The 13758-nt window shown below is 33.7% G+C and overlaps 1 protein-coding gene and 1 long non-coding RNA gene across 8 annotated transcripts in view; one reads left to right on the top strand and one right to left on the bottom strand.

Moving 5' to 3' along the window:
• Window positions 1–13758, top strand: part of STPG2 (sperm tail PG-rich repeat containing 2) — a gene marked incomplete at its 5' end in the record, with an annotated part of 597317 nt that overhangs the window by 14412 nt on the left and 569147 nt on the right. For all 7 annotated transcript variants that reach the window (XR_014244545.1, XM_082391716.1, XM_082391715.1 and 4 more), the window contains 2 exons: window positions 1244–1408; window positions 12433–12545. Coding sequence is in view for 6 of the 7 variants with exons in the window: in XM_082391716.1 (XP_082247842.1) it covers window positions 1244–1408; window positions 12433–12545 (278 nt within the window). The remainder of the gene's footprint in view (window positions 1–1243; window positions 1409–12432; window positions 12546–13758) is intronic.
• LOC309628631 overlaps window positions 1–13758 on the bottom strand; it is a 142450-nt gene that overhangs the window by 113204 nt on the left and 15488 nt on the right. The window lies entirely within an intron of this gene.

The following is a 13758-nucleotide window of genomic DNA, read 5'->3' as shown; positions in this document are numbered from 1 at the left end:
TTTTTGAAAGTAGTGAATGGAGGGGAGGCCATTCAATACTTTCCTGTTTAAATTTGGTAACCACTCTCATAAGTATCACTGAAACTACTTAATAGTTGTCTCTAATGATAAAAAAAAGTAAAATTCTGCCAGTGACAGTATGTTTATGACACAATTATATATTGGGCATGTGTGCAGTCAACTCTAGCATTTATTTATTTATTTAAAACCTACAGAGGATCAGTGTATTCTTTTTTTTTGATAGAAGTTGCAGACTCTATTTATTTTTATTTTTTAATGAATATATGAACTTCCCTTCATTTTTTTCCTTGTTGGTTATCTATTTTAAATATATCTATTATAAATAAATTCTTAATAAGTAATTTTTCAGATTACTGAATCATTTAAATGCCAGTATTTTATTTGATATATTTTATACTGGTATTTCTAATATATGTTACTCCTTTCTGTTTTTACTTAAATTATAAAATGTTTTCCATTAAAGGAAATTTTAAAAAAAGGATAAGCACCTTAAAACTTCTGACTCTAACGTTGATAATTCTGTTAATTTTTGCGTAGCTCTTTTCAGTATCAAATCGTATATGTATATGAATTTATACACTTACATATAATTTTACATAACTTACATAGCTATAGTAATAAATTCAATTTTATATTTCATATTTTAAATTTCCATTTAGCATCATATCAGACATTTTCCTTGCTACATGGTCTGCAAAATTAGGATATTTATACAGGGCACCGGTAAGATGAAGATAAGTCAGGAGCTGGAAAGGAATGAAGCCAGAAAGTGTTACAGAAAATATAAAGTTTGTTTTTACCTGGCAGATACTATGATAGCATAGCACAAGTAACCACAAGTAACTGCTGATTGTTGATGTGACTGTAGGAATGCCTGTTTTTGGAATCACTAATGCTTGCTTTACTAAGCAAGATAAATAACTGAGCCAGATGAGAGATTCCTTATCTCTACAAGTGGCTTTAACAGTAGTTTAGTTTATATTATGGTTTATGTTACTATTTAATAGTAGTTTGGTTAAATCTTTGTTTATATTATGAGGTAAGACTTGAATTCACTCTTATAAATTACTTTTACAGACAAACATTTTTGGTTTATATTATAAAACTCATAAAGTCAATATTTAATAGTTGTCTTTTAGCAAATTTTAATATTTGTTTATTCATTCCTTTTCTTGTCTTTGAGTAAATAATATAATTTTTTTCTTTTTTTTTTTTTTTACAGAAAATGTCAAGGGCACTTACAGTTTCCAGAAGTGTTGATGTTCCTTCAATTCCTTCTTGTGGACGGTCATATGGTTATCATATTAATGAGGATGGCAGCATCACAAAACATTTTCCACCTGCTTTTGACAGTACACTAGGTCCAGCATACTATAAACCTCAATTTGTAAGTATGATACATTTCACATTGACAGTTGGAAGACTGTTTATGATTATGCATGTTCTAGTTAATGTAATACTAACTGCAGTAACAAATAGACCCCCAAATCTCAGTGGCTTAATGCAACAGAAATTCTTTTTTTCCTCATTCATATGGACATTTCTTGTTGACAAGAGATGTTCCTCCATGTAGAGATTCAGGGACACAGGCTTATTCCAGTCATGTTACTGTCATCTCCAAAGGCCTTGGTGTCATCTGTATCCAGCTGGCAGAAGGGGAAAGAGGACAGAGAACTGGTAGTGGGGGTTTTTTGTAGGCTAGGCCTGGGAGTTAAATTTCAGGCACATGGACACACTTAACTGCCAAGGAGCCTGGGAAATACAGTCTAACTGTATCCAGGAAAAAGAGGAAATAGTTTAACTTACTTAAAGTCTCTGCTACAGTGTATAAGCATATGCAATACATAGATATTCTTTTCTTTAATTTGAAAGGGGAAAAAAAGCCTTTCATTTATAGAAGAATTTGAATCTGATAGTATAAGCATTATTTGTTTCATAAATGATTGTTAAAAAAAGATAAGGAGCTTCTCTCTGATTAAAATATCAAACATAATATGGCAGATCCATCTCATCCAGGTTTTAAATTTCAAACCTGGCCAGAGTTGAGCAAAAATTTCATTCAGCCAGTTGAAATGTATGATTTATCCATGAATATAGATATGTCTGGTTTTACTTAGTTACAAGACTGAAGTACATAGTGCTTTGAACCTGTTATATTTTTATACTTTTATGAGATCTGGAAGAAGTAATCCTAGTGAGGAAAATGGCAAAAATTTAGGGTAGACTTAAGGAGAGGCTGAAGAGACATCTTGGTCAAAGAAAAGGTATTTTCAGGATTTGGCTTGACTTTTACTCCCAATACTCTCTATTGTTTGAACATGTCTCCATCTTTGGGCTTAGGCTTAAGCACCTTATGAAACCATTTGGTTTTTGGCAATAGGTATACTGAGGTATTTTGGAGTCTTAGATACTTTGAATTGTTAAGTTTTTATTCCTAAAATATTTTTATTATAATTTATATAATTGCACATATACTTGAACAAACATAAAAACAGATAACCATGTACCCACCATCTCATATAACACATATTAAAATTTTATTATACTCAAATTAGCTATATTTTAAAATAAATATATTATTACAATTATTACCCTACCCAATTTCCCTCCCTCCATTCTTTTCCCTTTGCCAAAGTAAACAGTAAATCTTTACTACATATAAATAACAATATGTATTGTTGTATGATTTAAAACATTTAAGTAAATGTTATCATCTGGCATGCAGGTTGCTTGCTCTTTCACTTAATGTTATATTTTCTAGATTTACCTGTATCAGTATATTAGATCTAATCCATTCATTGTTTCCAATTAGTGAGTTTCTTTTTTAAAAAAGTAATTTTAAATTTTGAAATAATTTCAGATTGATAGAAAAGTTACAAGAATAATACAAATAATTCCCATATACCTTTCACTTAGATCCTGCAGTTAACACTATCACATTTGCTTTATCATTTCCCCTCTATATTTATATTCTTATTTTAATTAAGCAATTTCAGAGTACATTTAAGACATGATGCCCCTTTACTCCTAAATACTTTTAATGTAAAATTTCTAAGAACAAGAATTCTCTTTTATAACCACAATGTAATTATCAAAATCAGAAAAATTTCATTCATATAATCCTATTATCTAATCTGTAGATATTTAAAAAATATTGCTAATTATCTCAATGATATTCTTTTAAAAATGAGTTTTGGTCAAGAGTCCCATCTGGTATTACAAGTTGCATTTAGTTGTCGTGTCTCTTTAGAGTCCTTTCATTGGGAACAGTTCTTCAGTCTTTCTTTGTCTTCTGTAACCTTGACTTTTTGAAGAGTACAGGCTGTTTATTTTGTAGACTATGTCTCAGTTTTGGATTCGTGTATATTTTATCATGATTAGGATAAGTTTATATATTTTAGCAGGAATGCTACAGAAGTGAAGCATCTTTCTCAATGTATTACATAAAAAGGCGCAGGATGTTTACTTATCCCGTAGTTGATGGTGTTAACTTGAGGGGGTGTCTTTCGGTTTTATCTACTGTAAAGTTACTATTTTTAAAAATTTATAAATATTTTGGAGAGGTTACTTTAAGAATCAGTAGATATCCTATTCCTTATCAAACTCTCACCTATTAGTTTAACATCCATTGATGATGCCTGAATCAATTTTACTGTGATGTTTATCAAGTGGTGGTTTTCTAATGTCATATTTTCTGTAACATTTTTTTTTGTTGGCACTTTACTTACTATAAAGAACAGCTTTATATTCTTTTCCATTTATGTATTTATATCAGTATGGGTTCATGAATTCCTGTTTTACTGACTAGGTTGTAATTTACTACTCTCACTATTTATTTTGAGGTTAAAATTATTTAATATTTGACCCTTGGGAGCCCTTTCAATCTGCTTGTTGTGTCTTTTTTACATATCTCCATCATTCTTTGAGCATTTCTTTATTTTATGGCACAATAAAATGTTGCAGGTTCATCTTATTTTTTCTGCTGCCACAGCTGTTGGAATCAGTCATTTCCTCAAGGAGCTCTACCTTCATTTAGTGGAGAATGATATTTCAAAACAAGATCAGTACACTAGGTACATTTGGGGTATCATTCCTTCTAGGCCATCTCAATGGACAAAGTTAGAAATCTATACCTTTTCTTATCTGTCTATTAAAAACTTTGAGCTTATATTGATATCTCTAATTCCAGTTCAGTGCACATGTTTATTCTTGTATTTCCTTTTCTGTGTTTGATCTCCCTTCTCCCACAGTGAGAAACCTGGTTCCCACTTTCCTCAGTATATTTACTTATTTGCTTAATCTTGTAAAACACTGAACGTCGTTTCAGAATTGCTAACCCGTCACTTCAAAAACCAGACTTGAGAAGGTACAAAGCTCTTACCTCTATGTGACCTTTGGGAAGTGAAAGCTAAGACAGACTTGTAAACTGCCTACTTGAGTGTTGAAGGTGTGTCTCAACACATGCACAGTGCACCTCTGCAAAGGTTGGAGACCTGCTCATTCAAAGCATTAAGAAAACGTCTGTCCAACGATTACCTGACCAGTCAGCTAGCCAGACCGAGACTTTAGTGGACACACATGACAGAGAATACAGAATTTAGAGAATTAGTCCAGAAATCACTAAACAAAAAAACCCACAATAAACCTTTGGGGCAGGAGGGAGATTCTGATTTTCAGAGTTGCCACATTATATTATCTAAGATGTCTAGTTTTCAACAAAAAATTATGAGACATGCAAAAACAACAACAACAACAAAAATATGGCCCATACCTAGGAAAAGAAGCAATCATTAGAAACTGTTCTTGAGGAAGCCAGGATGTTGGACTTATTAGACAAAGTCTTTAGATCAACTATTTTAAATATATTCAAGTAAAGAAAGGAAGGTATGTCTAAATAATTAAAGGGAAATATAAAAACAATGTCTCACCAAACAGACAGTATCAATAAAGATAGAAATCATAAAAAACAGCCATGTAGAAATTCTGGAGTTGAGAAGTACAATCATGGAGATGAAAAATTCGCTAGAGGGATTCACTAGTGGATTTGAACTGGCAAAAGAAAGAATTAGCAAACTTGAGGACGAGTCAATTGATATGCAACCTGATGAACAGAAAGAAAAAAGTATGAAGAAAAATAAACATAACATCCGAGACTTGGGGGACACCATCAAGCATACCAATGTATGCATAATGGGGGTCAAAGAAGGAGAGAAGAAAAAGGGGGCAGAGAGAATAGTTGAAGAAATAATAACTTGAAAACATCCCAAATTTGATGAAAAACAATCTACACATACCAGAACCTCATTGAATTGCAAGTAGGATAAATTCAGAGAGATGCACACCTAGATATATCACAGTCAAACTGTTGAACGCCAAAGACATTGAGAAATCTTGAAAGCAGCAAGAAAAGTGACAAGAAATCCCCAAGAAGATTAACAGATGACTTATCAGAAACCATGGAGGCTGGAAGGCAGTGAGGTGATATATTCAAAGTACTGAAATAAAAAAGATTGCTAATTGAGAATTCTATAATCAGCAAAACTATTCTTTGAAAATGAAGACAAAATTAAGACATTCCCAGATAAACAGAAACTGATAGATTTTGTCTGTAGTACACCCTCTAAAATAAATTCTAGAGTTCCTCAGGATGAAATGAAAGTTCATTAGACAATAACTCACATTCTGTTTAAAGAATTAAAGTACGAAGGTAAAGGTAAATAGACAAGCTGGTATTTTACTTTTAGTTTGTAACTCCTCTTTTTAAATTTCTATTGATTATAGAACACACTAGAGATGATACATTTTATCTTCAAATACAGGTATTTGAAGACCTGATAGACTGCTCCATACTATAAAACTTATGAATAACCAACTTACCTCTGATAAAATGGAGAGTAAAGATATTGTAAGTTATAGATATGTCTCCTGTTCACACCCTTAGAATTTCCATTTCTTTCTGGCTATAGGGTATTTTATCCCAGGAGTATTTTGCTCTCCCTCTCTATGCCATGCCTGGTTTTCCAGGCCTTGACTATCCTATCATCCTGTTAATAATATAAAAATAATTATTTTCATCCACAGACAGTGCCAGTATCTTAGATATTTGAGTAAGATATGCTCAGAAGAACAATGGAGATAACTCTGTAAAAATTACATTGAAATTAATGGAAGTCCTATGGTCTAATATCAGTATATTCTGTCCAAGGTAAAGGACAATTATGAAAGGTAGTGTAATGGAACGGGACTGCTTGTGTTTATTTCTTGGCTTCGCTACTTACTAGTTATTTGTCTTTGGCCAAGTCACTTAAGCTCTTTGTGCTAAGTTTTCTTATCTAAAATATCCTGGAAAAACTTTGGTTTAATATACTGGAAGTAGTATTTCTTTTTCACAGTAGTCATTGATCCTTGGTCTCAGCTTAAACAGTTCTCTGTTACTCTTAACTTAAATCTCAAAATGTTATTCTTGCTTTAAAATTATATTTTTTGTATATGCTATTTCTTTGTTTCAGAATAATGTATCATCCATTAAAAGGCTAGAATAATGCCTCCAATCTTCCCTAGATGTGCAAAACATTTTTCATATATGAATAAACATTACTTTAACATATAAAATTTGATTTCTTTTTGGCTACATTACTATTCATAGAAGAGAGAAATAACAATAAGAAAATTTATTCTACAATTTTAATAGGTCCAATTTGATGACCTATTTTAGTAATTACTGATTCGATCCAACTTGTATTCATTAGAATAAAAATCTAGATCAAATTTAAGAAAACATGTTTGTAAAAACATAGATTTACATATAAATTAAAGACAGTCGTTAATATTCAAGAAGATTCAACAAAGCTTAATTTGAATTGAATTGTGATATTTTCTGAAATCTCCATCTTGAATTTGAGAGAAAAACTAGAAGTGGGGTTGCAAAGGTCAGTAGCTGAAGGCTTAATTTTGTTGTTTTTTCCTGCAGGGGAAAAAAAAACACAGGTGCCTCACGGACTATTACAAAATTGATACTGTAGTAATGTTAATTCAAGTATTATCCAAATTTCTGATAATTCTATGTATCTCTTTAGCTGCTTTTTGAGATAATACTATATGTGGGCTCAGTTTCCAGATGTGAACATTAATAGAAAATTGAGAAAATAATCCAACAGATAGGTAATTATTGTGATTATTCCCTGAACTGTTGAAATAACATCTGCTGAAGGTATGTTATATAGCTTAAATATAGAAGCAACTCTGAAATTACAAGTTGTATAAGACTAGCCAACAAATGGTAATTTTTAGCTATATTTAATCTGTAAAGAGAAATTCTCTATATAAATTATTTTGTATAACATTTTGAATTAGAAAATTTAGCTTGTCTCTCTCTCTTTTTCAAAAGAAGAGCCCAGGTAACCATTAGAAGTCTGCTTTTCAGAGGTGGATTTCACAAGCAGAGTTTGCGGTTGGAATTATGACACTGCCATATTTGCTAATGATAACATGCTGGGAACTACCTGTGTGCTGCCACACTGGAGTGCAGTCCATTAGTGTTTTGAACTGCCGCACTTTGGGACTTTTAATTCTTCACAAATTCTATTTCCACACTTAATTATGGAAAAGACATGAGAAGAAAGTTGCATAGTCCCTTCTTCATTGATTTCATTGTCAGTGAAAGTGGCATTTAGCAATTCTTCAAGTTATATTACATCATTCACTTAAAATAATGCACCTCCGTGCTGAGTTTGCTTCAATTAAGTCATATTTTATTTGCTAATGATTTTCCAAGCTGACGATGACCTTGAAGATGGTATTGTCAACACTTCTTGTTTGTTTGTTTTTAATATCACATCCTTTTGATTTATTTTCATTTTTTGAATTTTACACAGCAGGTTCTTATTAGTTATCTGTTTTATACATATTGGTGTATATATGTCAATCCCAATCTCCCAGTTCATCCCACCACCACCACCCCAGCTGACCCCGCTTTCCCCCCTTGGTGTCCATACGTTTGTTCTCTACATCTGTTGTCAACATTTCTTGACATAAGGAGAGTGTGATTTAGAGTTGAGTACATCAATTTGTTCTTTATTTTCTATCTGTATTTTTAAAAGTCTTTTAAATTAAATTTCCAATTGAACATTTACCTGAGAACTGTAGAGGTTAGTGAGTTAAGTAGTTCACATGGTTTAAATGAAATGAATTTCAGCGTATACACAGGAAAAGGATTTTGCTGGTGTTTTGAATGGTGTGTGTGCGTAGTCTTTCCTTCTGCTGGATTACCTTAAGAATTGTTAAACAGTTGACCTGCCAAATCACAATAATTAACCTCAGGAAAGCTTCTTAGACATAATTCTACTTGGACATAATTTCTCCTGAAATGCTGTATAGAAGAATTACTATAAAACTGTAACTTATACTTTTTAGGGTATAAAAATATAATGTTAAAGATGATTTGTCAAAATGCTCTGTTTTCAAATACTGATTTTATTTTTACAAATCTATAGGCTATAGTAAATCAATATATTAGATATGCTCCTGCCTGAAATATAGAAAATATCTGGCATATCTAACATGGCTATATTTATTATATAAGAAGAGGGTTCTACATTTATTTCACTACTTACTGTGCCTAAAATCTTCACAATTATGAAACTTTGTTTCATTTCTAAGTAAAAATAAAGTACGAGTGAAAAAATTTTCTCTTTCTGCCATCAAAACTGTGTATGTACTTTTAAAATCCATGCCTCTATTAAGTAATTTCATTTGAAAGATGGTCTAGAACACTTATCTTAGCAAAACAATGTTGCATGGCTGATCATTCTTTCCTTTCCTGAAGCTCTGTGGGGTGCAGCAATCTTCAGAGTTGCCATTGACCCAAAGGAATGGGCTGCTTTTCATCTACTCTAGTGGATGCCATGGTTTCTTCCAGGACTCCTCTACTACCATCTGCTGCTCAGCTGGACATGTCAGTCTGTGCTGTTTTTCTGTGCTGTTCTGCTAGTTATGGTGTTTGTCTCTGCACCCCCAGACCCAAAGCCTTTGGATGATCTGACTGCCTTATTTCCTTTTGTGTTACACTCAGAAGTGCTAAAGCAGTGTATACCCTATGCATTAGAGAGATTGGTAGGATAGCCCTTTCAGTTTTTATTCATAGCTCTGTTCTTCCTAGGACTGACAAAGGTCTGGGCTTGGGGATCACGTGTCAACTAGACAACCTATTTATAACAGTAACAACAAAAATAATAATATCAGTGTCTTACTTTGATTTGGTGCTTTATAGTGTTATAGCTTCATAGTGTGTTAAAGCTGATTAGTGAAGAGGGGAAATACCTCTCTGCTCTTTGTGTTGTAGTTCATTAGAAGGAATCTGCATATCAATAAGCTAAGCACATTAAGACCACTTAACAGTGCTGGAAATATTCCTGGTGGGAATAAGGATTAATGCTTTTTATTTATGTAACAAGTTTTCCCAGGCTTTATTGGATTGTGGGAACTACAGAGAGTCACAATTACGTTAGTAACTCAAATATGTGTATGTAGTCTCCTCCTGTTGATGTGGTAGACCTCCAGCCTTCTGCAAAGTTCCCCTTCACAGGAGCTTCTAGAGGGCTGTCTCAAGCATGCTTCTGAATAAGTCTGTTTCCACTGAGACAGCTTCTGTTCCCCCAGGCGGTTCAGTCTCTTGCCAGATGGTGCTCTCTGCTGGACATTTCCACCCATATACTCCATCAGAGCGAAAGCTGCACGATGAGCTGAGGTGAAGCTGGGGGGATAATGCTCTTCTCTCTTTGTTTTATACTCTATTACATAGAATGGTCTAAAAGTAGCCTGATTTTTACCAGTGTTTTAATGAAATGTCTTTTAGATTTTTATCATAGCCCTTTTGCACTCTACAGGATACAGGCATAAATCCAGTGGGGGATTGTCTGTTAGGCAAATTCAGTCAATAGAAAATACTCAGTAGTTAGCACTGCCACTCATTTATTTATTTACTTACTTACTTACTTACTTACTTATTTATTTATTTATTTATTTATTTATTTATCTATGGCTGTGTTGGGTCTTCGTTTCTGGGCGAGGGCTTTCTCTACTTGCGGCAAGCGGGGGTCCCTCTTCATCGCAGTGCGCGGGCCTCTCACTATCATGGCCTGCCTCTCTTGTTGCGGAGCACAGGCTCCAGATGCACAGGCTCAGTAGTTGTGGCTCACGGGCCTAGTTGCTCCGCGGCACGTGGGATCTTCCCAGACCAGGGCTCGAACCCGTGTCCCCTGCATTAGCAGGCAGATTCTCAACCACTACGCCACCAGGGAAGCCCCAGCATTGCCACTCTTTTGACAGTAAGATTTTTCTAACTGGGTGTGGGTTACCATGATTAGCTGCTTCCCATAGGAATAGTTTTTGCGTTCACCTTCTGGTTGATTTGCTCTATTCACTAGACGTTCCAAAATATGTCTGAATCTTATTTGGACATAGCTAGTAACTCCCTATTTCTGTACCCTCAGCTCCAACATCCTCCATCACTCAAGCAAGGAACAAACAAGGAGATTTACTAAAATTGAAGCAGGAGAAACCTTTAGAAAAACTGTAATTCAACTTCTCTTTGAGATTGCCATCTATGATAAAAGAATCAACAAAGGTCCCATTTCACTTCATGCAAACGTCAAAGTTCTGTCAGAGATTGTGTTGGCCCCTGTTTAATTCTTTAAGGTCAGGTGGTATAAAAGGGAAAGTTTAGTTTTATTGTGTTTGTATTTTATAATATTTGAGGGCTAGCTGTTAGTGTTAAGTTCTAGGAAGTAAAAGATGTTTTCACATAGTAGGGAATTTTAGTGCTGTACCAGCTTATTTATGGATTTTGTTGTGCCATCCCAAAGCTTTCTAGAGTGGTGCCTCTCTAACTAGGAAGTTTGTCCTTGTTAGGAGACAGTGGCAGTGCTTCCAATTCATTTCCAACCATCCATGGCAAGACTGGAGTGGGTTTTAGCATTCTTTCATCACTTCATGTAATGGCACTGGTGCAAATAAGTCTCTAAGGTTATTAGTAGTTTTGAGAATTGCTCCCTACTCACTACCCATGAGTCCATCCTTACCTCTAGTTTCTGTCCTTCTGGGGATGTTAATAGGGTTCAGCTGAGGTTCTTTTCACGTGCAGTGAGGTCTTTTTCCGGTTCTAGTCTCTGCTGTGCTATATTTTCCAGAAATTCCTTGAAGTGGAATGTGAATGATACCCTCTCTTAGTTTCTAGTACTAATAATTTACATCTATTTTATACTCTTCTTCTGAGATTCTGGTAGGAGAGGGGGGCAGATGTGGGTTTGATTCACCAATCTGAACTGGAATTATGCTTTCTAATCATTTAATTGCTATTTATTTCATTAATATTGTTTATAATGGTAATTGAGAGAGATTGGTTCCACTATTCAAGAATAGGAATGGTCACCTAGAACAACTGACATACTGTTTTATGCAGTTAAACTATCAGTTTATGTTACTGGGATTTTATTCAATGTATATGTTAATTGGTTTAATAATCCATGCCTATTTTGAAGCTATATTTTTACAAATATGAATTAAAAGTAAGTGAAATAGACTAGAGTTACCTTTTACTATCAGTTAAAAAAGTAAGATTTTATAAATTTCTTAAATGATTGCTCAATTTAGAATGTTATTAGGTCAACACAAGAATTCCTATGAGAGGCTACTGTTTGTGTTTCATACTTTATTCCTTTATTAGTTTCTAATGAAAGCAGGTGTTTTAACTTCTCTAAAGTGAACTCTTTAGTGAGTCATGCTTATTGTATGACTGTGAAGGAAGATGATTGTTGATTTCTCTTGTCACAAATGACTTCTTTGGCATTAAAGTACTGATCCTGACCTCAAACATTAACTATGAAATGATTTGGGGGTAGTGTTTAATTTTTGTTATATATTTGTTACTCTATGAAAACTTTACATGAATATCTTCTGCACTTACCAGGTAATTAGAAGTTATCTAGTATCTGTTGGTGATGTTTGAATTTTAATTTCTTAAAATTAATTTCTATTTAATTAAGTCATTTTTGTTAGGCTTTCCCATTCCCTAAATCATGCAATTCTGCCCTTCCTCCCCTTTTTAAATGATGAGGAGCTAATTTTCATTGCCCTTAAGATTTTAGATTGTCGAGTGTACTGCCAAGAGCAAAGTTGTTCATATTGGTTGAGGATATGCTAAACTAGAGGCTCTTTTCTGGGAATCCTGGTTGACTTAGGAGTGGGATGGGGCACAGAGTGATACTCTTGAGATGTATCAAGGAAGAGTCTAGCATTTACCAGTGGGAACTCCTTGACTAAGGCTACCCTCGCTTTAGACTTAAGTAAAGTTAAACATTGTTTCATGATTTATTTAAATTGTCTCTCATCTTCACTTTTTTTTTTTTTTTTGAGGATTTTTCCAATGTAACTTTGAAATACAAGGGGATACATTTTGGCAACTCTTTGGGAAGACTAGAGTTACCTATAAAGTCAGGGCCTGGTCCTGGACAGTATGATATAACCCAGTAAGTAAAAAAATAGTATATCTTTACTGTAGTTTTTGACTATAAATATTCTAATAATTTAGACTAGGTTATGCTGTTATGAAAGGAAAAATCAGTATGAAAAACTTCAAGAAATATGATATTTTAGAGTAACCTATATGAAAACTATTGCTTTTCTGTCTGCCAGATCCTGTGCTACCTGTTTTACATGTATTAATTCATTTATCTTCACAAGTGTCTGTGTAGTTAACTATTGTTATGCCTATTTTAGCAGTGAAAAATGAAAGGGTCAGAGAGAATAAATAATGTATTTAATATTATGTAGCTATTAAGTGGCAGAGCTTGATATTGACTGAGGCCTTTTCGGTTATACAGCCCATGTATCTAAGTACTAAAATATACTGTCTTTAATTACAAGATAGAGAAAAGATCAGAGAAAATATAAAAGAAGGTGACCCAGGATTCTGCATCTTGTTCCTGGCTCTGGTGTCCATTCTTTTGACTACATGATGGATTTAGAAGGCATTCTCAGTATAAGTCAGAGCCATAACATTAAGTTGAAGGTAATATTTATGAAGTCTAACTAGGAAATACATTTCTTGTAAAATAATTCTTTCTGTCTTTATTTTCTCCTACTCTTGCACTAATGTCTTAGACATGAGTCCATGGAAGGCAAAACTGAGTAACAGATATCATGTTGTTCTCAGAATCTATCACTGCTTTTCATGATTTAATTTTTAACAGGTTCCAGTTTATCTGCCTGATCCTTTCTCTCTCATAGGATGAGTTTTCTAGCAGGAAGTCCCACAGTGATTACCTATCCAATTAATTTGCTGGACAGATTCAGACACATCTGTATACCAGCAGTGGATGTAGCTTAGGCTCTTACTTAAACTCCCCTACTACTATTCATTCATTGAACAAACATTGTTTGAATTCTTGCGGTGTCTTAGTACTAAACTTAGTAACTAAGAATAAAAAGAATAAAACATGGCCCTTGTTTTTGGGAATTTATACCCTATTCTATTGTCCTTTTCATTTTTTCACTGTCCTAATATGGGAGATATGCCATGTATTTTAATTTTTTTAGTAGTTACACTAGAAGTTTAACATGTATATACAGCTTAATGGGATCTAAATTTAATCTTTGTCATCCAAGTAAAACAAAGTCTGTCAAATGCTCTAACTCTACTCATCCCCTTGAGATAATGCTTTTGTTAGTATTTTACTCTTA

The sequence above is a fragment of the Balaenoptera borealis genome, assembly GCF_965194805.1.
Source record: "Balaenoptera borealis genome assembly, chromosome: 4".
Taxonomy (NCBI): Eukaryota; Metazoa; Chordata; class Mammalia; order Artiodactyla; family Balaenopteridae; genus Balaenoptera; species Balaenoptera borealis.
This window is presented reverse-complemented; position numbering and strand designations above follow the sequence as displayed.